Source organism: Epinephelus moara, chromosome 21 (genome assembly GCF_006386435.1).
Source record: "Epinephelus moara isolate mb chromosome 21, YSFRI_EMoa_1.0, whole genome shotgun sequence".
Lineage (NCBI taxonomy): Eukaryota > Metazoa > Chordata > Actinopteri > Perciformes > Serranidae > Epinephelus > Epinephelus moara.
In genome coordinates, this window is record NC_065526.1 from 4,223,662 (window position 1) to 4,248,901 (window position 25,240).

The 25,240-nt window shown below is 40.3% G+C and overlaps 2 protein-coding genes across 2 annotated transcripts in view; one reads left to right on the forward strand and one right to left on the reverse strand.

The window, feature by feature from the left end:
- The window catches only part of efr3a (EFR3 homolog A (S. cerevisiae)), a 592,036-nt gene that overhangs the window by 457,331 nt on the left and 109,465 nt on the right, over nt 1-25,240 (reverse strand). The gene's annotated exons all lie outside the window — the stretch shown is intronic.
- The window catches only part of adcy8 (adenylate cyclase 8 (brain)), a 153,938-nt gene that overhangs the window by 93,198 nt on the left and 35,500 nt on the right, over nt 1-25,240 (forward strand). The window contains exons 8-11 of the mRNA XM_050074478.1: nt 15,386-15,486; nt 17,674-17,875; nt 22,048-22,137; nt 22,839-23,011. Coding sequence (XP_049930435.1) covers nt 15,386-15,486; nt 17,674-17,875; nt 22,048-22,137; nt 22,839-23,011 — 566 coding nt within the window. The remainder of the gene's footprint in view (nt 1-15,385; nt 15,487-17,673; nt 17,876-22,047; nt 22,138-22,838; nt 23,012-25,240) is intronic.

Below are 25,240 nucleotides of genomic sequence, written 5' to 3' on the forward strand. Positions count from 1 at the left end.
ATACTGCTCGTCCGTAGTGATCCAAGTGTCCTGAAGCCCCGACAAGAGCTACAGGCTGCAGTGAGGCTAAGAACAGAGTTCAAATGACGTTTTTCCAAACAATTTTTTATGTCGGGGCTTCAGGATAGATAATGGCTGAATTTTCATTTTTGGGTGCACTATCCCTTTAAAGGACTACTTTTTTCGTCAGTGTCTGATGCTGGAAGTCACTGCCCAAGCTCTGGATTTCGACAACTTGAAAATGAATAAATGAATGAATAATTTCTTATTGGTAAAGACCGCACTTATGACTTGTTTAGGACTTGAGACTTGACTCAGGACTTGCCTGTCTTGACATGGGGCTTGAGTGCACAGACTTGAGACCTTTCCTAACCATAACCAAGTAGTTTTGTTGCCTTAAGTGCCAGCCCTTCTCACCACAGACCACTTCTGCATCAAAATACAACACAAAAGGCTGCCTGACGTCATTTTAGTAACGACCATGGCCTCTGCCCAGGTGGTAAAATATGGCGTGTAGGAATCATGTTGGACATTTGATGTGGTAGCTGTTAACATTTTTTGATAACACATACAGTTCTTCTATTGTGATTCCACATTTTGTTCTATCTTACTATATAATGATGAAAACTCTGTGTGTGTGTGTCTGTTCCACGTTTTTCTCCTCACTGACTTGGTCAATCCATGTGAAATTTGGCACAGTGGTAGAGGGTCATGGGAGGATGCCAATGAAGCAATATTACATCAATTGGCCAAAGGGGGGCGCTATAGCAACCGATTGAAATGTCAAACTTTGAATGGGCATATCTCATGCCCCGTATGTCGTAGAGACATGAAACTTTGCACAGAGATGCCTCTCCTCATGAGGAACACATTTGCCTCAAGAACCCATAACTTCCGCTTATATAGATTTTCCGCCATTTTGAATTTTTTGAAAAACACTTCAAATGGATCTCTTCCTAGGAAGTTTGAGCGATCTGCATGAAACTGGGTGAACATAATCTAGGGACCAATATCTAAAGTTCCCTCTTGGCAAAAGTTGGAAAACTTACTAAAACTGAGCTTCTATAAGGCAATGAATATTGCGGAGGGCGTGGCTCATCACATAAAGGTGTATAACATCTCAAGGGTTTCACCCATCACCACGCAACTTTGTAGGCATATGACCACACATAATCTGAGGGGACCCCTCCATTATTGACCCCATCAAACAAAATGGGGGCGCTAGAGAGCTCATTTCTTATCTAGGCCTAACCGCCATATGGATTTTTACTAAACTTGGTAGATATGTAGAACAGGACGCCTCAAGGTGACTGGAGAAATTTAACTCTAATTGGCAACTGGGTGGCGCTATAACAACAGAAAAATGCTTCAAAATGGCTAAAATGCGACCGATCGCTGTGCAATCGTACTATCAAATTCACAAACACTCTGTCTGAATACATTGCTCTTCTTAATGGGTTCAGTTGAGTATTTAATCTGCAATTTCCTATGACCTGTATCCCAAACACACACCATGTGAAACTGTACGTGGGCAACTGTGCACTCAATGGGTATGGACTAGTGGTTTAGAATTACAGATGTTTGGTACACTACTGAAAAGGAACATAGAAGACTAGAATGAGTCTGTACTTGTACACGGTGCAGTAACAAATAAGGTGTTCTTCCACCACTGTGGTGATCATAGTCTGACCTGTGTAGTTAGCACCCTATCGTGAGAAAAAATAACTCTGTCATTAGTTCTAGTGAAAATGTTGACATGTAGCTGGTGCTTCATGAAAAGTCAAGGGATGAACCTCCATCCAGTACTTGACAAGACATTTCACTTGTTACTCCAGTGTTGGTCCAGATCCTTCATTTGCCTCGCAGCGTGTTCATGGGTTACATAACAGCCTGCTTGCAATCCTTTGAAGAGCACCACTTCCAAACAAGTCATGTTGCACTGAATTATACTTTCTGGCTCAAAGTTAATCTGTCACACTACCACACATGTGAGACATCCAGCAAAATCCTCTGATATTACTGTATGCGCTCACATGCTCTGATCTCACCATCGCCCCCCACCTCCACTTCTCACTTGCCCTTTTCCCGGCATCATATGTTGGCATTTCCACAAGGCAAATATGTTCTGTTATTAATACATATCATACATGTAACCCCATACTGCTGCCCCCATACAGCCAGCCTCTGCTCCGGGCAACATCACACCCAAATCACAAAGAAATGTCAGAGATGGAAGCATGTGCCCTTTAGGCTGTGTGCCTCTTCAGAGACGTGCACGCCAAAAACAATCATGGCTCATAACACTGGTAACCGTCCCCTCTGATCCCTCCTGTCTTGGGTGGAGAGTGGATGGATGAGGTTATAAATGGTCCATAGACACAGAGCTGTGATCCACCGTACTGGGCCCCAAAACAGGTTCTTGTACAAAACGTGCAGGATCAAATAGGGAAAGGGAACTAGTGCAGCATATCTGTATGGTGTATCATCTTGGGTTTGAATACTTTGCTAAATGAAAGAATCTTGAAGTTTGATCAAATCTCTGGATTAGATTTATATCTGACACTGGCTACAGTGTGGAAAATATGTTTGTTTTTTTTTAACTTTTAAAGTACTTACGATTGAACTCTTTGGGGATATAAGTGTTCTGAAGATCCAAAAGATTTTCTTCAAAGCTTCACCAAGTTAATGTTTTCATGTTTGTTGCTTCTCTGAACTGAGAAGGAACTAAAAAATATCCAGTCTCACGTACTGATGATAAATTATAAGTCTGTGATGTTCAAAGCATTTCAGCAGTTATTTTATATCCAGCTTCCAGTCTGTGGTTTCCTACCTACTTTTCCCAAAGTGTCTTTTGATGAACCTCACATCAGGGGGTTGTCTGTGCTGCATATATGGAGTGGAGAGTACACCAGCTATAGTGATACAGTTAATGAAAAATGGATTTAGAAGCAAATAAATATGAAGGATTTTGTTAACGTGATCCCAACTCAGTCCAGTTCATTATAGGCCAAGCCCAACTTGTCTCCAGTGCTTGCCTAGCAACCTCATGGTGATGACACTAGATCACGAAATCTTCCAGCACGTAATGATGTATTGTTTGTCAGTTTAGTTTTTGTATGTATGATACAGACAAGATAGTGAGCTGGAAGGCAGATGTTTCCTTTTTTTTTGGACAGAGCCAGGCTAACCATTTCCTCCTGCTTTCAGTCTTTATGCTAAGCTAAGCTAGCTTCTCCAGGCTGTAGCCCAAAACAAATATTTAAACATCAGACCTCTTTTTTTCTTCCTCTCTTTCTCTACATTACTCAAAGTCTACTAAGTAACCAATCAACGTATCCTCATGCAGTAGTTCATATAAACTCCTATTAATTAGCACCCCACTGATGATGTAACACCCTCAAGGTAAAGTTTTATAATTAAAGCAAAGTTACGGAGGTTAGGTTTAGGAAAAGAAACATAGTGAAGACGTACCGGTCGAATGAGTTGAAGGACTTGTTTGAAAAATGATGACAGTAAGCAAGTCTGCAAACAAACAAGTCTTCCCAATGTTACAAGTCTGACTCTCCGGCTGCAGACTGTGGCTATCTGCTATTGGCCGGCATTCTCCCTCCCCTCCACTATCTGTGTGTTACCGTTTTCAAAGAGGCCTGTCACGATAACAAATTCTGCTGGGTGATTAATTGCGTCAGAAATTATTGCGATAAGCGATAATATTGTGTAATATTGTGCTTTTAAGACCATTTTTATTATTGTTGTAATTTTAAACATTTTTTAAACTTATATAATGATAATAAAGGCATATTGATGCAAGTAAACCCTTTTAAAGAGCAATAAACATGTATTTAACAAGAATATTTACAAATGCAAAAAAAGAAAATTGAAATATCCGAAATAACATAAAAATATTGAAATTAATAAATAAATAAAAAAAATAGACTGTCAGTCTCTCACTCTCAGGTGTGCAGTTAAGTTGGTCGTATTCGCTCTTTTTGTTGAGATGGTTTTAGAACAAACCCGGCACACCGGCTCGTCCAAAATACTGGGCTGCCCTCTGTCATTTGGTTTAAATCCAAAACACTCCCACACAGGGGCCGTGGCATTTGGTTTAGGAACAAGTTCCATGTCTTTCTCTGACGCTCAACTGTTTTTTTTCTCTCCACCTCGCCTCCCCTTCACAAAGATCGCACTGTGTGTGTGTAGCCCGTAGCCCCGCCTCCCCCACAGAGACAAAGACACTCGATGACAAGAGCTTTCCCTCCGTTCATTACGCTAATGAACCAACTCACCTGGCTGCCAGACGATGCACGGCAGTGAACGCTCTTGTCGTCCAGTCTCTTTGGTGGAGAGAGACGAGGAAAACAAACACGCATGAATATGGCAATTAATCGCGGCCGGGAAAGTTACTGTCTCCCTTTTAATTTACCGTGCAATTAACCGACCTATCGCATATCGCGACAGGCCTATTTTCAAAATCCCCTTTGCACGGGAAACCTCTGAGCTAACAACCTCAGTGCCTCAGCACGTTTTGATGAAGATTTGGATCGTGCAACAAGGCATGCCTGCTTTTTTCCTTAAGTGAATTGTTGTAAAAATCCACAACAAATAAAACGACTTGTGAACGCACCTTTCAGACTCCATCTCACAGAACTCCATGCCCAATGTCGATCTGTTTTCTAACATGGTCAGTCAGAGTTGATTTGCAACATCTATCAAAATATTTCCAGTCAATTGATACATTAATACGATTTTTTAGGAGCCGGGGGTGTGATCTCAGGCGGTCCCAACTCCCCGCCAGAACAGCAAACCTTCTGTTGCTGCTGTAAGCCATTCTCCTGTTGGAGAGGAGTCTTGCCAGTTAGCATGAGCCGACGGTCCCAACAAACTCCCACCGATACCAATAACCCTGAGGTATTGTTAGACATGTGATGCTAACAGTTAGCCCTATCATTGTGTGTGTGTGTGTGTGTGTTCCCCACACTATTTTACAAGGGCACCCCCACTGCATCCTGGGCTTAGCTCCGCCCATGATGACTGTGATTGGTTCAGAGAAACAAAAACAAGCCAGGGTTTTTTTATCCCCCTGTAGCAGAATGGTCTCAAGCACTGACACAGTGCTGTGCAGATAGGTGTGGCTCTGTAAGACTACCACCTGACTGATAGATTGTAGGAATACATTATAATGAGTGGAACATGAGCAGCAACATTTATATTTTAGGCTTGATCCTGACCCAAACCCACAGTGTTGACATTAATATGTGGCCAAACCTGAGCCGAATTTGAAGAGCCCAGATCTCCAATCAAACAGCTCCATGTAGCATGCTCCTCTCACACACAATGACACTGTACTCTCCACAGAAGTGAGCAGAGATCAATCTAAAAGTAACTGATAATAGGGTCGACGTGGCCCTGGAGCACAATGGAGCTCATCTGATTCCACAAAATGCCGTCCGATTGTCTTCATTTAAATGAAGCTTGTGTGTTTTCTGTGGCTGTTCCAGATATGTTAATGTTTTGACACACAGGCCACACATTTTCATTTATATGCAACAGAGGTTTCGTTGAGTTCAAGTTCAACTTCAGTTCAGCTCTTTCTCTCCTATCTCCACTGTGTGTTGGAAAAAAAGGACAATTTGCATTCAGCTGTTACTCAATATCCAGGCAGACACAAGATGATTGGGAAAGTCCAAAGTATTTAGTCACTGGGCAGTATGTTTCCACTGGCAAGACATTTACAACCCAATTCATTAAAGGGGAACTAACGTTTTTTCAACCTGGGCCCTATCTTCCGATCTACTTTTGTCTAAATGAGTGATAGGATTCTCAATATGTGACATTTCTCCAGTATGAAGCTAGGGCTGACCTGCCTGCAGCCCGTGAGCGTGCGCTATATTAAATAATAGGGCACTCAGACAGCGTCAAACAACGTCAAAATACGTCCACTAAAAGTGCATTTTTTTCACACAGATAGGCTCGGATTGTTAGTATAATTATCCGACAACATAACGGAAAGGAGAAATGAACGTGTGTGTTTACCTTTAGCTGGATTCAGACATGTTCCTCTGCCTGTTGCTGCTCCCTCTCTCTCCTCGTCCGCTCTTCAGTTTCAATGAGCTCTGCGTATGAGTATATCTAAAAGTCATCACCAAGTAGTGTTGCTCCAGTTTCTTCAGACAGGAAAATAGGAAAGTTTCATGTCCAAGTGCATTTTGAGGAACTTAAGGTGCAGGTCATGCTACTTTACGTCACTGTATTTCCTCAGTAGCTTTTTCTGTTGCTTATCTGTTTGGGTAGCATAAAAAATATTGAAAAAAGGTCTAAACAAATAATTTGAATTGCTGGATGGATGTAGCAATTTGACTCATTTAACTTTCCATGTCTCTCAGCATGTGAGAATCTTTCCGTTGACGTTGATAAATGCTGCAGTGTCTTGTGATTTGTGAGGCATGGACTGTTAAACCTATAAATTGCAGTACTTTATAATCAGGTAGCTCTGATTAGATTTAAATCTGCACGTAATGACGGTCAGTGACAGTCAGTGGCCTTGACAGGTAAAAAAAAAAAAAAAATCCAGTAGTTAGTAGCCTGACAATGAATTTTTAATGATCTCAGCATGATGGATTTCATTTGTTAAAGTGTTGTATTAAGCGAGACGAGGTGACATATTAGATTGGTCAGTGCTGGTGAGAGACATATTGAACTCCTCACACACATCTCCATCATCACACATTTCTCTCGTAATGACTTTAATGGCTGCCGGCTCTACAGGGCTCTCTGACACTCCAAAGGGTAATTTGTCCGGAGTAGCCATGTGGCTGCTTTAACTCACAGTTTCACAGTTAATGGTGGAGAGTAAATGTCAATGGCTCAGAGAAAATGACCCTGATTCTCACGTAGGACCTCTATCACTTTTATCTCAAGTTTTTCTGTTGAGCGAGTGTGACGTTCCCCTGAGGACAGACAGGAGCTCACCTTGACTAAGACTAGAATTTATTGACCAGGATACAGCACATCAGTGAAGCACATGGGTGTTTTGATGTTACAGAAAACACCCATGAAGGTTAATGTTAAGTTTCACATTTACTGTGCCTGATGTTCTGCTGCTCCGTCTGTGGAGCAAATAATAACCAAACGGTAAATATATTTCAGAGGTGCACCCGATAAAACTCAGAAATAGAAAATCTAATTACATACAATACGACACAATATGATATTATTGAGATATTGCGATAAATATATTTTGATATATTGCGATTTATTACCTTTTTTCCAACTGCAAATTATTTCCCCAAAGGAAAACTTTGTCAGCATCAGTTTTACCTCACAAGATCAAGTTTTCAGTCTGTTCATCGACTTCAATCATTTTTATTGCAGCAAAATGTGACACAAAGCAGACTGACTGACCAACGCCGTCATAAAACCGTCATTTATACCGTCAGAAATGCTGCATACACCTGACAAACTGAACTGTGGGCAGATTTAACGCCCTCTGAGGACAGATTAAGAGCGTGAGTGAAACACTTCATATGCAGGTATCCTGCTAACTGAATGGTAACACCCATGTTAGAAGTGCAGTTTGTTTCAGGAGGTCTGCAGTGTTTGCTCCGGTGTGTCGTTGGTGTCCTGCTCTAGTTTGGAGGATGTGAGACAGCAGTCTCCTGCCCTCTGTCAGATAATGTGTCGTTATAGTCACATGTGAATCCACTGACCTTGAAGTCCAGGTGTCACAGGTTAACGCCACCCTTCCTGCTGCACTCAAAGATTCCTCAGCTTTATGCTTCACTACGGCTGTGTTGCTGAAAAAATGTGGGGGCGGAGTCACATACCTAGGTTCATGTGTTTTTAGCATGTAACAAAAGCCTTGGTTTCCAACAGTGCTGTGTGGACGCTAGCCTGGAAATCCAGACCCAAATCTGGACAGATTTAGGGTCTGGCTATGAGTAATGCAAATGGCCCAACTTGAGGGACGGCACCAAGCATGCATTTGTAAATATCACTGCACGCTATTGGATAACACTACGACCAATCAGAACAATACACGGGGTGACGTATCCAGAGCGCTACCAGCGGAGCTAACAGGTAGATTAGACTCTTGCCGTATCCGGTCGGCCAAACAGCCAAAACGTAGTTCTTGCAAAGGAAAGATTCGAGCGCCGTCTTCTGTTCCTCTTTTAGAGAAAAAGCCAAGTCTAACTCGTTCATTGTAGCGGCCAAAGCCGTTTCAAACAACTGTTGTTCATCCGTAGCCACCTTGCAATGTTTACTGACTGATTCTGGACTTCATCATCGCAGCTGACGTCATCTGTTTAACTCGCCTCTGGCCCGCCTATATCAGATACACCGATGTGATTGGTGCAGCTCGGTTTCATGGGCATAGGTAATGAGCATCATTACTGATTGCCAGAGTGACTCGCTGAGCAAATCCAAATTGTGCTCTCGCGAGAACTCTGGATTTCCAGGGTATGTGGACGCAGATCTTTGCACAGGAAGTAGGTGATGGACTGTGTTATTTTCTTGGCTCTCTCAGAATTGGATGGTAGTTTTGTCGAGCTAATAGTATCTAGACTCACAAGTCAGTCTTTAGACACTTTGCTTAACTAAAGACTGATGACTTTCTCCCTGATTTTGTGTTTAGATGGGCGGATACAATTTCAGAGTTTAAAAAAACTCCCTACGTTGCAGAACCAATAGTAAATCTGCAGGGCGGTCCTTCGGTGGCTCGCTGAACTCTTGTGCTTGTAAACATAGTCCCACTAGAAACACGTGTAGCGGAACAAAATGGCTCAGCCGTGCTCGCAGAAAACGCCGTCAAAGTTCAGTGGATGTTTGTCGCGTTTGCGGCGACGCATTCTCACTAACTAAAAGAAACAAACATAATCTTTTACAAGGCCATGACTCATCCGTCCGGCCGGACTATAGAGGGAATCGCCTTGTTGTTTACAAATACTTCCGGGTAGAAAACCAGCAGAGCTTTTAGCTATATATAGCTATAGCCTATATATCACATTTTTCACATCACTGTATCACCATTTAGACTAATCCGATGTTTGTAACACTGTATCACCATTTAGACTAATCCGATGTTTGTAAAATCTATAAACACAATGATTGAACAAACATTACTATTTCTGTCTGTTAGNGGAGCGCACATTTCCGAGAAGGCGTGTCCTTTTCAAAAATGCAAGAGGCGTTGCTTTGTTGCCGGCCGTTTTCGCCGGTGTGTTAAACACACTTTAGAAAGGAGTGTCCCCAGACTATCAGAAGGTGGAGATCTCTGATTGTCTGGTGGCGAGACTAAATAGTATCCAGTGTCAGTTGAATTTTCGGTGGAGCATCAGTGGCTAACACTGTCTCTGGATAGTGGAGTGTGAGGTGAGCCCTCATGTTTGTAGTATTTTATTCTCATGTGACACTGCTGACAGCAAATTTCTGATTTATTTCTCCGGTGCCTCCGTCTTTGCTCAGTTGAACTTCCTGCCAAATTCCGCTGATTGAGACCTGTGCTGACCTCACCAGGAAAATAAACATCAGCACCATCTAGTGGACTGAAAAGCAACTAATTTTATTCTTCTAGTACCAAATACTTTTTGGGCCAATTTTGCCTTTAATTGATAGGAAAGCTAAGTATGAAGGGGGGAGAGAGAGAGGGGATGACATGCAGCAAAGGGCTACAGGCTGGAATCAAACCCGGGCAGCTGCGGCAACAGCCTTGTACATGGGGTGCCTGCTCTATCCACTAAGCCACCGACGACCCCAAGTACCAAAAGTTGTAGTAAAATGTGCATTTGCCAAAATGAATGATGTATATAATAAGAGATTGATAGTTGGTATCCGTGTATTGATACAATATCGCCACGCAAAATATGGCAGTACTATGTTGTATTGATCCCCCCCCCACTCTACATTACATGGTAAAGAAGCTGCATGTAGTGACCTTTCTGAAAGCTTTCTTTCCTGTTGTGCTCAAAGACACTCTGACATCCAAAATTTGAGTCAGCTGCCTTCTTTTGTAGTCACATAAGTAAACTTACGAGTACCAAAGATGTCCTTGGTTAAACCACAATGGAAATTTGTTCTTATAAAGGTTGCTCTTCAGTGGCCAGTTCCCAAGATGATGGAGCACCCTCTATTGCGCTGAGCTTTATATTACGTAACTAAAGGAAGGAAATCAAAGTGACAAATTGTTCCCAATGGATTCTTTGTCGGCAGCCAGGTTGAGTCCCAGTGAGGACACTGAGGTCATAAGCTTTTTGTGGGGGGAATTTGGGGGTTGCGAAACCTTGTTGGGGTTCTACCATTAAAAATCTAACACATGTTGGGTATTTAAAAGGCCAATTACAGTATTTATACACTTATCATGAGTGAATAAATGAGTCTTCATTCCCCTACCAGAATTATAACTGAATGAAAAGGACTACATATGGGAAACCATCAGTGTGGTCCTTCAAAGTTTTAAAAAAGGAAGAGTTACGGAAAGTCACAACTTTCAGTGTATTTTTGTCATAGAGAGAGAAGGAAGGCCAAGCGAGACGGGGAGTGATGAAGTGGTAAATTAAAACCAGAGGAGACCCTTGTAAACCGAAGAACCTTGTGTCATTCAATTACTTTTTACAATATGGCATTTTAATGTCTTGCAAGGTTGTCCTTGAGGACATAATGCATTTTAAGTTTGTCTCAAAAAACTGCTCAAACATATTGAAGGTTGAATTCATTTTCTTTTTGAGGATCCAGTGTATTTAAATGTGATTGTTTTCTCATCCTTTACTTGGGAAAGATAATTGGTGTATTTGTTCCTGATATTTTGAAAGTCTCAGTTGTGTTTTTCCCTCCATTTCATGCTTTATATTTTTAAATTTTCATCCATTTTGTGTGTTTTCATTCCCAGTCATTCCTCCTTCCAGTCACAGCCGTGGACATGAATTACAGCTTTGTTTTAACGTGCATAATTGCAAGCTTCGTCACCACTAACATGGATGCAAAGTGAACATGCTCCGAGTGAATGAGAGATGCATGGCTTGCTCTTGTCTGTCTGATAGCGAACGTTGCATTTTGGTCTTCCCTTTTCTTCCTTTTCCTTAACTTTTCTTTTGTTTTTTCTTTTGTGTATGTAATGAACGTAACTGTGTGTCTGTTCTTTTTCATTTGTAACTTGAATGAAACAAAAGGGGGACAAGCAGGTTCATTCTATGTGCATGTGCTTTCCCCCTAGACTCTGGCTGCCCTAACGAGAAATTCGATAAATCTGCTTCCAAACCATCTCGCACAAGCTTTGCATGTCCACTCTGGTCCTGAGGAAATTAACAAGCGAATAGAGAGCGCCATCGACTTACGGAGTGGCGATAAGTTGAGAAGAGAGCATATCAAGCCTTTCTCACTGATGTTTAAAGACTCCAGCCTGGAAGAGAAGGTAGCTGGGGTTTTAGACAGATAACTGTTTTTTTTTTTCTTTCTCTCTCCCTCCTCATATCTATTCTTAGATGAAGATTTTCAGAAGCAAAACAAGAACCAACAATTTTTCTCTCCTTTCATGAGTAAGCTAAAGGCACATCAGATATTACTGTGGTACTGCAAAGGGGAAAAAACATTTTTATTTTATTTTATTTTATGTTATTAACACGAGTCACTTTAACAAAAAAGAAACACTTACGGTGGAACTGAAAGAAGGAAATAATTCAATACAAAACACATATAGTGATCCAGGGTCATTACTTTGCTCCATTTGGTCTTCAGGTGTGTGGAATCTGAAGTGTGCCACCAGAATATGTATGGACTCACAGTTTTTGATTATAGTCAGTTAATAAATTGATACGTTTTAAAGAGCTGTTACATAAACTATTACAAAAGAACTATTGCATTTAGATGAGTCGTACATTTAAAGTAAATCTGTCAATTAAGAGTTCTATTTCCGTTTTTTTTTACCTTTAAATTATAAATTATAATAAAATTTTAATTTTCTCTTTGAATTTAATCCTTTTATTGGTTTCAAAACATCTTGCCAAAGAACTGCAGTTGAAAATTAGCTAGCTGGCTAACACTGGCACATTTACAGAAATGCCCGTGAATGTCCTTACACATAAAATAAATGAAGTGAAATTAAAGGCTTTTACATTTTTTAAATTCTATTTACTATAGGTCTATCATAATCAGTCTTACAGTTAATTTTTGTGCTTCCATTTTGTATTCATTTTAATTGATTTCAAATCTTTTTATAATTAATTTTGCAATTTGATTCTTTAATTGAAATAAAGATCTCACCAATCAAAGACAAAGTAAATAGACTGAATGATTAATCTGCAAATACAAATTGTTATTTATTAATGCAGTATTTAAATTAATTAACTGTTTATTAGCAGGTCTTGTTTTAGACAGGTCTAGTCTATGTAGGTCTGTGTTTGCAGATAATTTGAAACCTCTGAAAATGGACCTTGAGTCAAGTCAAACTACTGTTCTCAAGGTCAGGAATGATATGTCATTATTGACTTATTGATCGTTTTTGAAAAATGTATTAATTGATATTAGTTATAATGAAAGGATAATTATTCAGTCAGCACACTTTAGACTCCATACCAGTGAGCACGAACTACCACAGTGCGCCTAATCTCTAACAGCAGATACAAACTCATTAACTTTTTTTTTTAAATTGCTGCCAATGTTTTGTAAACCACGTTTGATTCTGAAATTTAAAAACACAACTGCGATTTTTCTTCGACGAGCACAGAATAGTCAGCTGGGCGAAACACTGATGTTTTACTACTCTGATTTGCCAGGATTGCAGAACCCCCTTCAGTTTACTCATGACCAAAAGTCCATGCCATGGACCTGTTACCCTTTTACAGTCTTGTGGAAAAAGTTGCCTTGTTCAACTTCTTTTTGTCTTTTTTTACAGGAACACATTGCATTCACTGAAGGAAAAAAAAACATTTCTGAGATGTTTTCTCAAATTTACGACATGCGTATCCCATATTTATGACTTTACATCTCATAATTTTGAGACCTTGAGCTTGAAACGTTACTACCTGACTAAATTGCCAGACTACAATGGTATGTTTTAAAAGTATTGCATTATCAAACTCTAACGTACATTACTGATGGAAGTTGCATCGTTGCAGCTGAGCTTTTTTAATCAGCAAACGAAACAAGATAAGGACACTCAGGGGTCGGTCAGAACAGAATACAGTGAAACACTGGGGCAAATCATTCCCTCATTTTTTAAATATAATATGTACTGTAAAATTACAACAAAAGATCTGAATAATTTGATAAAACAGGACTGTGATGACACCCACCTCATTTAATCCCTTAACATTCAGCTGTTCCAGTGCAGCCAAACAAACTCATAGAACTGTATTGTAAATTTTATTGGGAGTTTCCAAAGATACCAAATATATCAGGCTAAATTTTGGATAAATGTGCCTAAAATGTGCACGACAACAAGATTTAATTTTAGCGTACAGGTAAAGTTTGTTAATTAGTGTATTTACAGCTGACACAAGTAACCTTGGACAAGTTCATTCAATAACAACCACATTTGATGGAACAGCCTCTAGCAGCAGTTTTACTGATCACCTAACGTTAATAATCTACACTTAATTCTCTTACAATCATGAGATGTTATTAAAGATATATGGAAGTCATAGTTACAAGATAATCTGTCTGAATGTTCTTTTTCTTCGGTGAATGCAATGAACTCCTGTAGCTTTTTGTCCTCTCTCCCCCCCCATTTATTTTGTTCCATGAATAAGCTCACCTTTAACATTTGAGTTGATTCATTTGGGCCCTTCTTCTCCTCCACATCTATGTTCCCCCTCTGAATCCCACCGCCATCTTCAAAACTTTTCCAAGAACCTTATATTTTTGGTTGACCTCTTAACCTCTTCAGTAAATGTGCAGTGATTTGCTGTTGGCCTCCCTCATTTTTTTTTTTATTATTTCTGCCAAAGTTGTGACAAAACGTGAAGCATCCTCTTGCTAATTTCCCAGCACCCTTTGAGAAAGAGACAGAGCGAGGACGGGGCAGCGGGGGTCATCGGGGTGGAAAGTTTAACATTGAGATGAGTCAGGCTGCCGGTCCTGACTGGTGACTCATCAGTCTAGAGTCTTACATCAGCGCTGGGCTTTCTTCAGGAAATGATAATGTGCATGAACTATTTTTTCCAAGATAACTAATAACACTTCAACTACGTTTATGATGAAAGAGGAAACTGTCAACTAGAATTAAAGTAGAATTTACTGTGCTTCTTTGTACGTGTAGCTTACATCTTCTTATCCAACGCTTGTCCTCAAAATGCAACAGATAGATAGAGAAAAGGGTTGAGGTTAGCTTTTTACCCATCATGTGAACAAAATGGGATGGATCAAAAACAAACTTTTGAATTCAATGTATTAGAGAAAAAGTAGGAAGTCTCTCAAAACTATCAAAACCTCCACAATGCATTATAGAGTAACATAAATGTATTTGTTTGCTGTCATTGCTTTTCTTATATTTCCACACTGGCCATCAATGTTGTTGGACTTAGATATTAAATTTAGGTTGTGCCTCTGGGCGACCAAAATTCAATGTCAGGACAACGTCTAATGCCATGTCAGCTGATGTAGAATACTGACGACAGATGACGTCGATATTTTGTTGGTTTTAAGTTGCGTTGTTGAGTAACCAAAGTCCAATGTCTTTAATGTCTCCAACGTCTCATGTCAGCACCATCTTGACTAGAATACTGACATTTAGTCGTAAGGTATGGAGAACAAAACCCAACAAACAGCCATAATGTTAACGTCCACACAACATGAAATTCTAATGTAGTTTGACATTTCAAATACCGTCAACCAGATTTTCATTGCAACCAAAAGTTAACACCTGTCTGACATTGGAGTCCATCTTTCCGACATCACTTTGACATTCAGTGCTAGCAGGGTAGTAACATAAACCCACATATTTGCTGTTGTTACTTTTCTAATATTTTCCTGTTGTTGAGTTGCTAGCGCTTTAAAGCCTTGTCAGAAAAAATAAAATAATTGTCCAGAGAATTCACATTTCAGTTAAGCTTTCAAAAACTCTCTTCCACCTCTGCTTAGCTTCACGGTTAGCCTATTTTGACACAGCGCTCTCCGTTTGTTGTCTCTGACTCAGCTAACTGCTAACAGCTAACAGCTAGCATTGTGCTTGTCAGCTTTGCACCTTCCCCAGGACCCCTCGGCTAACCCACCGGCTCCTGTCTCTCTCTAACGCTTGTGGTTGAACCATTGAATGCATCTGTGGCGGTGCGTTTGTGTGTTTGAGGTGCATTTCAGCGTGTTGAGTTTTCCGTTTGTCTGAAAATTTGTTTCTCCATCTTCCCCTCTCCTCCTCTCCCTCCCCCTTTCTCTTCCTCTTCTCCTTTACACGGCGCAGTACTCCCAGATGAGGGACGAGGTGTTCAAGTCCAACCTGGTGTGCGCCTTCATCGTGCTCATCTTCATCACCACCATCCAAAGCCTGCTTCCCTCCGCCAGGTAAAAGAGGACAGAGTGTTACAATGTGGTGGTCAGCTGTGACTGATAACTGAAGCTTATTTCACACTTAACTAAGAACCTCCAGGTCAGCTTCTGTTCGACTAGCTTTCAGTTCTCAGTGTATTGTCTCTGAGAGTTTCTTTTAGCAGTTTTTCCAAAACACAATAAAAGGACAGCGCAAATTTAACACTTCTCATCAAACAACACTCAATTTATTTTTTTATTTTATGCTGCATTCACATTCTTCTCAGATGGTCCCTTTTCCTGAGTCGCGAAGTCGATTTTCCGACTGTGGTGCGTTCATGAGCTTTAAATTGTGATGTAGAAACAACAAGGACGCTACAGAGCAGATGTGTTGTATTTTAGTTCTCAGATCATTTAAACAGTACATTGATAACAGTTTGAAGTTTCATACTACAAAGTCATTTGGTCCCAGACTTGTTGTTTCACCAATACATCCCCTAGAACTACTAAAATATCTCTATACCTCACTAGCACCAATAATTAACTTCTCTAATTAATCGTAATCACAACCTAATACCACATTTCTGTTGGTGAAGATTCTCAGTCATCCAGGTCATGCTCATCTTAAGTGCTATATTGAAGACAACTGGACTTGCTTGAGCTTCTTAAAGATGTTTCACCAAGAGGCTCTCTGATGAGAGGTGAAACGTCTTCAAGAAGCTCAAGCAAGTCCAGTTGTCTACAACATAGCACTTAAGATGACCTAACATTTACTCTCATCTTCCATGTCTCTGAATATACGATGTCAACTCTGCAACATGAGTATCAACATTTTCACTACGGTAGTTGTTGTTCCAACTTGAGTGGGTGTTCACATGAATTCTCCCCGTCACGAACCCCAAATCGCTAATGAACCAACAAGACGCAAATTTGTTTTTTTCTCAGAAGATGACAACATGACCTGCCTAACTCTGCCTCTGATTGGCTTACCCTGACAGTATTGGAATAATATGATCAAATTTACGTGTACGTGTGAGCTGGAGGCGTCCTACTGATTGTTTGGATAATCCTGCGACTAGAGTGTTACAATAGTCTAATCTGCTTGAGATGAAGGCATGAACCAGTTTCTGAGAGTCAGTTTGAGTCATATATTCTCGAAGTTTTGATATATTCTTAACCAATTCTTAACCAATCTCATTCCTGCTTCCTCAACCTAACCAACCCAACCAATGAAGGCAACCAGTCAATCAGAAGTAGAGTAGGGCAGGTCATGCCTTTGCTATACAAGGAAACAATTACTTGCCAAGAGTTCATACCAAGCCCCAGAGAACACTGCAGAGCTGTAATGCAAATTCAACACAGTGACCAAACATGGAATTGCAACTTCCAACTTGCAACTTGCAGCTATTTCCTTTAGACTTTCGTTGGATAAGAGACGTCAGTAGTGCAGTTGTTGTAGTCCAATCACAATTTAAAGTCTTGAAGAGCAGCGATTAAATCAATTCATCAGGTTAGATGAGGGTAAACCAGAAGTTAGCAGCTGTAAATCTGTAGTCTGCTTGCTCTAAAGTACAATGGAGAAGATCCAGGTAATTTCATACTGTGAAAATTTTTTGGCTCCACTGCACCACTGAGCAAAGGAATTCTTTATAGGAATTCAGCTTCCAACGCTGTAGCCATTTCTTTTTATACATCCATGGCACAGACAGTAGCTGTAGCTAGCAAGCAACATCTGTGTGTGTGCTGTGTTTGTTTGACAGCTTGTCCTCTTGGAAAAGCACAAATTTTCAACTCATACAGACACAGTTTTTTGAATGAAAAGTTATTTAGACTTTTTGTAGAATGACGAAAGTGAGGTGTACGAAAGTTATCGGAATAGATACGCATTTATCTTAAAGTGGGAACGTTTTTCAATAACTCAGAAAGACTGATGAAAGAAACTGTGAGAAAATACATCATCTAGCTGAGTTTAATAAAAAAATGATCTGTTATGTATCTCATATTTAGAAATAAAGTTCTTTTAATAGAGGATATTGATCTAGTTATGCAATTTAAAATAAAAATGTATTCAAACATTTAAAGGTTTTCAATCATACTAATTTCTGTCTTCATGTTTAATATGATGCTTCAGTGTGTTACGATGGTCCACTCCCCACATGTTGTATCATAAGGCCCACAGCTGATGGTATTATTGTTATTTTGCCATTCATTGTGTTTCTGCAGGATGGTAACCATGGTGATCCAGTTCTCAGTCCTCATCGTCCTCCATTCCTGTCTGGTCCTAGTTACGACAGCGGAGGACTACAAATGTCTGCCTCTGGTCCTGCGCAAAGCCTGCTGCTGGATCAACGAGACGTACGCAGCGCGAAACGTCATCATCTTCGTCTCAATCCTCATCAACTTTCTGGCAGCCATGATCAATATAGTGAGTCTGATTTCAACTTTCATATTGTTGTTTGATTCCAGAATATACACTGAGTTGATTTTTGTCTACACTCTGACTTCGCCAGTGCCTGCAAGGCTTGGCTCTGTTCATGGGATTTGTTGACAATCAGAAAAACAAAGAAGAACACCAGGCTTATTCTTTGTGATTCGTGGTGAAACCTAAAACTTAACTAAGCCAGACCTTAAAATAGTGTGAACATTTAAAGAAGCAGTGTGTAGGATTCAGTGGTTTAGGATTCAAAGGTTTATCTTATCTTATCTTATCTTATCTTATCTTATCTTATCTTGTTGTGGAGGGGCTGCTAATTACGGTGGCTGATAAAAAAAAAGCTATAAAAAGGCATATGGCCCTGTCTAGAGCCAGTGTTTGATTCGTCCATTCAATGGTACTGTAGGAACGGCGATCTCTTTGGATGAGGACCTGCTCTCTATGTAGGATAAGTCATTCTCTGGTGAGCATTATATCAATTATACTCAAAGTTTCACATAGGATGTATAAGTGACTATGATGCGAACGTTAAGTATAAATTGTCATGTCATTTTTTAAGCCACCGGCATGAGACTCTTTGGCATGTCGGTTCTCTCGCGCTCTCCTGCGGCTCTCTCACAGATATAGACACAAAAAGAAAGACTCACAAACAAGATACATCACACACACACTCCTCAACCATCCAAATCACTTTTTCCTGAGCGATAGTGTGAGCAGGTGTATAGTATGTGTCTTATCTGCAGGGCACCAGAACACTACTATTTAGTTGCATTTTGTGACCATGGAGCACCAGTGCGACTTGCAAATATTTTTAATAAATCGAGTAGAGAGCTGTTAGTTTGTTTGCAGCTGACTGAATAAATTGGCACAATTAACGGCACAGCTGTAGCAGTTTAACTTAATGAGTTTAATGATAAGCAGACGAAGCATGTTTTTGTACCGGCAGGGCTCCAGACTGCGACTATTTGGTTGCACTTGTGACCATAGAGCACCAGTGCAACTTGCAAATATTATCAATATATGAAGTGTAGATCCGTTAATGTGTCTGATTTATATACAGTATAACAATACTCTATTTAACTTTATTAACAGTAGCTACTTTATAAAACTTTATTAGAACCGTAGTTAATTTGATAATGTTGTATTTGTAGATGTATCTGTAACATAAATAATTTCCCCTCTGGAATCAATAAAGTATTTCTGATTCTGATTCTGATTGTATTTTAGAGGAGATTTCAGTTATACCCAAATATATGTTATGTTTCGTGATATAGACTAAAAATATCGCAATATTTCTTTCAAGCCACATTGCTCAGCCCTAAGTCATTGTAAGGTGACGAAAACATGATGTCGTATTTGTAGATGAGTATAAACACGAGAAAACTCACTTGGTATATTATATGCCGACTCTGCCCATATAGCCCCCCAAATCCTACACACTGGACCTTTAAAGCACGTCTGTAAGATATAAAAAACAGCTTCATATTATAATCAATCACAAAAGGGGACAAATAACTCCAAAGTCGACTTTGAAAAATGAAACTGAAAAGTGGTTTAATTGATGTGAAGGAGATGTGTTTCAAGCATTTATCCATGAAATTAGTTTGAATTTCAAAACAATGAGGATTATGTGATCGGCTTGTTGTTGCAGCATCAAATAACAGCCTCTTTCATAATGTTGAGATTAATTAATTTGAAAGCCTTTTTTATTATTACTGTCTGAAAGTCAACCTTATCGACTCCGTTTTACCTGATATGGCAGCGATGTTCTTCTGCAGAGCGGCCTCTGAAAGACACCAGCCTCGCAACTCATTACTTAACTAAAGCACATGAAACAAGCTGATAATTAGCTTTTGGTGTTGCAAGGTCTCTGATTGCATAAAGCGGAGTGGATTATATAGAACCCCCAGGCCTCATCTGGTGAGAAAAGGATCAGTTCCTCAAAGAAAAACAGACCGACTAATCCTAAAGAAACTGACACGACCTTGGAGAGGTTTGTTTGTGTAAAGGAACTCAAAGTGGAGAAACACAAATTGCAGTTTGTTGGTTGCTCTTACAAGGGAATTGTTAAATCATCCATTTACATTCTGAGTTATTGATGTTCAGCATCAGTAAGTGTTTTGAGTTGTCGAAGCGGAACCATAAAAATGCTAATTGTGCTTTAGTTGCCACAGGGCGATATTGTAGGAAAGGAAATTAAGAGTATTGTAAGGAAACATGTTGCAGATACATTCAGTGTAAACATTTTGCGACTCTTGCAAACACATGTTGTTGCTAATAGAAGCCACTGAAGTGCTTTAAGGGTAAAAGCAATAATCATACATCACGATTTAGTATCCCCACATACCTTAAAGTTGCTTTCTCCTGCTGCACACACAGTGAACACTAAACAATGCTCTCTTGAAAATACAACCTTTTAGTTGCAGAAAGAGACAAAGCTAAGACATCGAAGTTGATCTGTTCTTATGTGTGAAGCACTTTGCATCTTTGAGATAAATTCCCTGCTGATGCTGACATTGTGCTCCAGCAAAGCATGAATTCTTCTCCATGTATTCTTTTTCAAACAAGCCAAATTTAAATGCATCACTTCCTGTGTGGAAGGAAGTAGCTACTACAGAGCTTTTCTCATGAACTGGATACCAACTCCAGTGTGGGCTGCACAATAAATCGAGTATTACCATAAAATTTCAATTAGTAGCCCAGGCTTTTATTTGCTCAAATCCCTGAACTCAACGGGCTTATATTATTGAGACAGGCTTTTAATTCCTTTTACACAAAATTGCTGCTCAGCAAAGATGTGAACTTATATTATAATGAACTGCTTGGCAGCCAGGCCAGGTGTCTAATTGAGACAGGCCTTTATTTGTCGAAATGTGTAGCTACACCAGGTATTACACCAGGAATTAGTAGCTTCTTTGTAGCAACGTCCATATTTGAAGCATGGTTAACTGTCATGGCTACATATGAATCTAAACAGACATTGATGTAAACTGTAATTGCAAGTTGACTCAACCAGGTCTCACTCCGAAGTCGTCGAAATCCGGCACTTGGGGAGTGTCTGCCCGTGTAAGACACAGACGAAAAAAGCTTTCCTTTCACGTTGGCATGATACGTGCATGGTCGTGGTTATAGTTTAATGGCGCTGCCTGGTGGCGTCAGTGGAAACGCTGCAGGACAAGAATGAAAGTTAAGGTGGTGGTAGTCCAAGTAAGGCGTCTGGCTGGGTCCAACAACCACTGACTTTCACCCTGGAGGGCAATGTTTTTGCATCCCGCGAGATAGTGAAGCCAAACCCTGTTCTTTTTTCCGAAACCCATCCACGTGTGTGTGTGTTAGCAAAACACAACCATGTGCATTTGCTGTTGAAGGAACAATCAATTTGCGGTGCTGCACTGACATAGTGCTTTTATTTTGAAAGAGACTGTATGCAAACTGTACATTTACTGTGAAAACGGAAGTGTGTTTTGAAAACAGACAATTCATGTAACAGGCAGAACTTGGCACGGCATCCCAGAACGCCAACACCCAACTCACCCAGGGTACTTTTCCCGTTGTATCTCGACATGGAAGGTCCATGACCAAACATCGATATGTGACAAGGTCGGCGTGAGGATGTGTTGGTTGACTTGTTTGGTGGAGGCATTCAACCGCATGGCTGTAATTCTGATTTGATGCAAAGAGTTGAAACGTGAAAGTTAAGGCAGCGCTCTGTTGATTTAATTTTTGGGTAAAAAGAAGGACCTTCTTATTTGGATGCACAACTTTGTACATTAACAGGAAAGTAGCAAAACATAGAAGTGAAAGTCAAAGTTCATTTAAATGTGAAAGTGCAATGAAAATATTTTGTGTCTAAAATCAATAAATAGTCATGATACATAATCGTGATCTCAATATTGATCAAAAATAATTAGCATTTTGGCCATAACCGTGCAGCCCTAACTCTGGTAAAAGATCAACTGTTTATTAATATGAAAATGTTGCAGCTTCCTGCAGAGATCCGTCTCTCTCCCCGTTCACTCACAGTGAGCTATGAATTTCTTACACAAACACCTTGAAACATTAAAGGCTGGATGAAAAAATGCATGAAAAGGGATTTTTCACACTGATCCTGCATCAGGTTTATACTGTACAACAACAATAATCCCCCTGTTGGTCTCTCGCAGCTGTGGTGCGACTTCGACAAGTCCAGCACCTTCAGGAACCAGACGTACAACGAATCGGCCTCCATCCCAGACATCTGCTTCTACCCAGAGGTACCGACTAAATGAGGTGTCTGAATTTTGCAGTCAGGTCCATCTGTTGTGTTTTTTTCACTTCAGCGACAGCAGCAAAATTATGAATTAAACATCCACGACATCTGCTCACACCCAGAGGGAGGTCTCGCCTCAGACAACAGCGACTGATGAAGCCATCAGAACGTCACGGAGAAAACATCCATTATGTTACTTTGCTCACAAAATATGCAGCTGATTGATGGACTCGAAGAGGGAGTAACATTTTATAGCTGCAAGCCTGGGTTGAATCACATATCGTTGCATGTATATGTTACAACCTTCTCCCCCCTCGAGGTTCAGGACAAGAGCTTTTGTTTGTAGAAATAAGAGCAGTTTTTGGATCCATAAAAAGGAGTTATTGACTCTTTTTTAGCTGGGACAAATCCAGACTGGAATATTAGATTAGACACACAAACTTTGGAGCAGTTGAATTTCAGATATTCATTGTAATGTTTTACATCCTTAAGGGGACACTCCTTCAAATTTACACATAAAGGTCAGTTTAGTAGTCATGCTTAACACTAATCAACGACAGCTTCAACATCTTCTGTGGCTCTGGACCAGCTTTGCCAAGTCTCAGAGAATTTCGCCGTGAAATTTCACACCAGCATGTCCTGTAACCTGTTTAAGTAAAGGATCATGGACCCACTGATGTTAAGTACATGTCTTTGTTTCCCCAGTATTTTGTGTTCACGGGGGTCCTGGCGATGGTGACGTGTGCGGTGTTCCTGCGGCTGAACTCGGTGTTGAAGTTGGCAGTGCTGCTGGTGATGATCGCCATCTACTCGCTGCTGACCGAAGCCTTCTACACCTCGCTGTTTGTTCGTTACGACACCGTCCACCACAACACAGAGTGAGTGTTCGTTATCAGTATCAGCCTAATGAATCAAGCTTCTGTTAAACTCCACTCATTTCTCAATACAAGATTTTCTCTGAGACTCATCATGAAATTTGGTGGTACATTGTTATCCCTCTGTGCCGGTGATAGCCGTGGCCGGAGGCATTATGTTTTCAGGTTGCCCATCCAGCCCTGCATATGTACGTATGTGTGTCCCATCCAGGTGAACACTATATCTCAAGAACGCCAAAAGGGAATTTCTTAAAATTTGGCACAAACTTCCACTTGGACTCAATGATGAACAGAATTTTTGGTGGTCATACGCCAAAGTTCAAGGTCAATTTGACCTTGTCTGTCTCATCCTCATGAATGAATGTCTTCAAGTTTGGCACAAACATTCACTTGGACTCGATGAAGTGATTAGATTTTAGCAGTCAAGGGTGAAAGGTCAACGTTGCTGTGGCCTTCCATCCATCTCATTCTTGAGAATGTCTCAAGAAGACCTTGAAAGAATTTATTGGAATTTGGCACAAACTTTCCCTTAGACTTAACAATGAACTGATTGGATTTTGGTGGTCATAGGTCAAGGTCAGTGTGACCTTACATTTGCCTCATTCTTGTGAACAGGATATCTCAAGAACACCTTGAAAGAATTCTTTAAATTTGACACAAAGACATCCACTTGGACTAAACAATAAACTGATTAGAATTTAGTGGTCGAAGGGCAAAGGTCAAGCTAAATGTGGCGTCACAGAATTTGTTTTTGGCCATAATTCAAGAATTCATATACTTATGATGACAAAACTTCACACAAATGTATAATAATCATTAGACGTTTGAGTTTTGGTCATATACTGAATTGGTGACACTAATCTTGGGTGTCCACCTTGAAACTGTGCTTATTGTATAGATCCTCTGTGCTGTCAGGGGGACAATGGGTGTGAGACATCCATGTTTTCGAAGCTTGACTGGTGCACAGAGGCATATAACTGCAGGGCGGTTATTCTAGTTACAACTTGTTCATCTGAAAATTTTCAGAACTCCATCTCTCTGCCTGTAGACTTTGTTTTGCATGAACAGTACCTCAAGAAAAAAAAAAACATGACCGAAACTTACCACTGTTTTCTACCTGGGACAGAAACTTTAGCACCAGGCAGTTCCCAATGATCTGATTAGATTTTATAGCCATTGCTGAACAAGTTTTATAGAAACTAACTCTTTAATGTTTGCAGAGTTCATGTTAAAGACAGGTACATTAATATCTCCTCGTTACTCGGCCATTTCCTCGCCTCTTCCTATTCAAACACACGTCAGAAAGCCACGTTGACCTTTTTTCCTGCACATAAGGGTTGCAAATGTGAGAAAACTCATCTTGCATGTGTTCCCAATGATAGTACACTGACCTTTACGGTGACATTGTATGAAGGCAGTCTGAGCATATAAGCATGAAAGACCTGTTAAGAAAAAGTGGAGATTTCCACAGAAGTTTCACAGTAAGCTGATGGAGTCAGGTTCATTTCTTTAAGGCCCTCTGGGGTACGAGAGAGAAGGTCATGATGAAAAGACCTCAGAGGGAGAGAACTGTGTGATTCCACTGCAATAAGTTCCAGACTCGAGTTGCCACGAAAACAGCACTGTGGACCAACTGGAGTGTCCTCCGCAGCCCAATTTGTGCTTTCTTCACTCTTCATTTCAAAGATCAGTGTCTTCTCTCAGCAGCAATTATAACACATTTTGGAGCATGAGGAGACATACAGTTTGGATGAAAATCTGTTTCAGTGAACATCCTTTTAAAAAATCAGAGTATTTTAAGAGAAGCAGCAACTTGTACCCGAGCTGACCCCCTCCTGGCTCCTGTACTTGGAGCAGCACATCGCTCTGTTAATCCTCAGTGAGCTCCTGCAGGACTTCTTGTCCTTCTACAGTCTGAGCTGAAAACAAAAGGTCTTGGAGGAGTTTTTTTTTTTTTCTCAGTCAGGTCCCTGCNCTTGGAGCAGCACATCGCTCTGTTAATCCTCAGTGAGCTCCTGCAGGACTTCTTGTCCTTCTACAGACTGAGCTGAAAACAAAAGGTCTTGGAGGAGTTTTTTTTTTTTTTTCTCAGTCAGGTCCCTGCTGTGTGGAACAAACTGAACAGGCAGATTAGGCGAGAAAAATCTGTCTTCTTTAAAAACCCTTCTTTCAACTTTTTGTTGTCACTTTCTCTCAGTTGTTGTTGAATAATTTTTTGTTTTATAAATATAC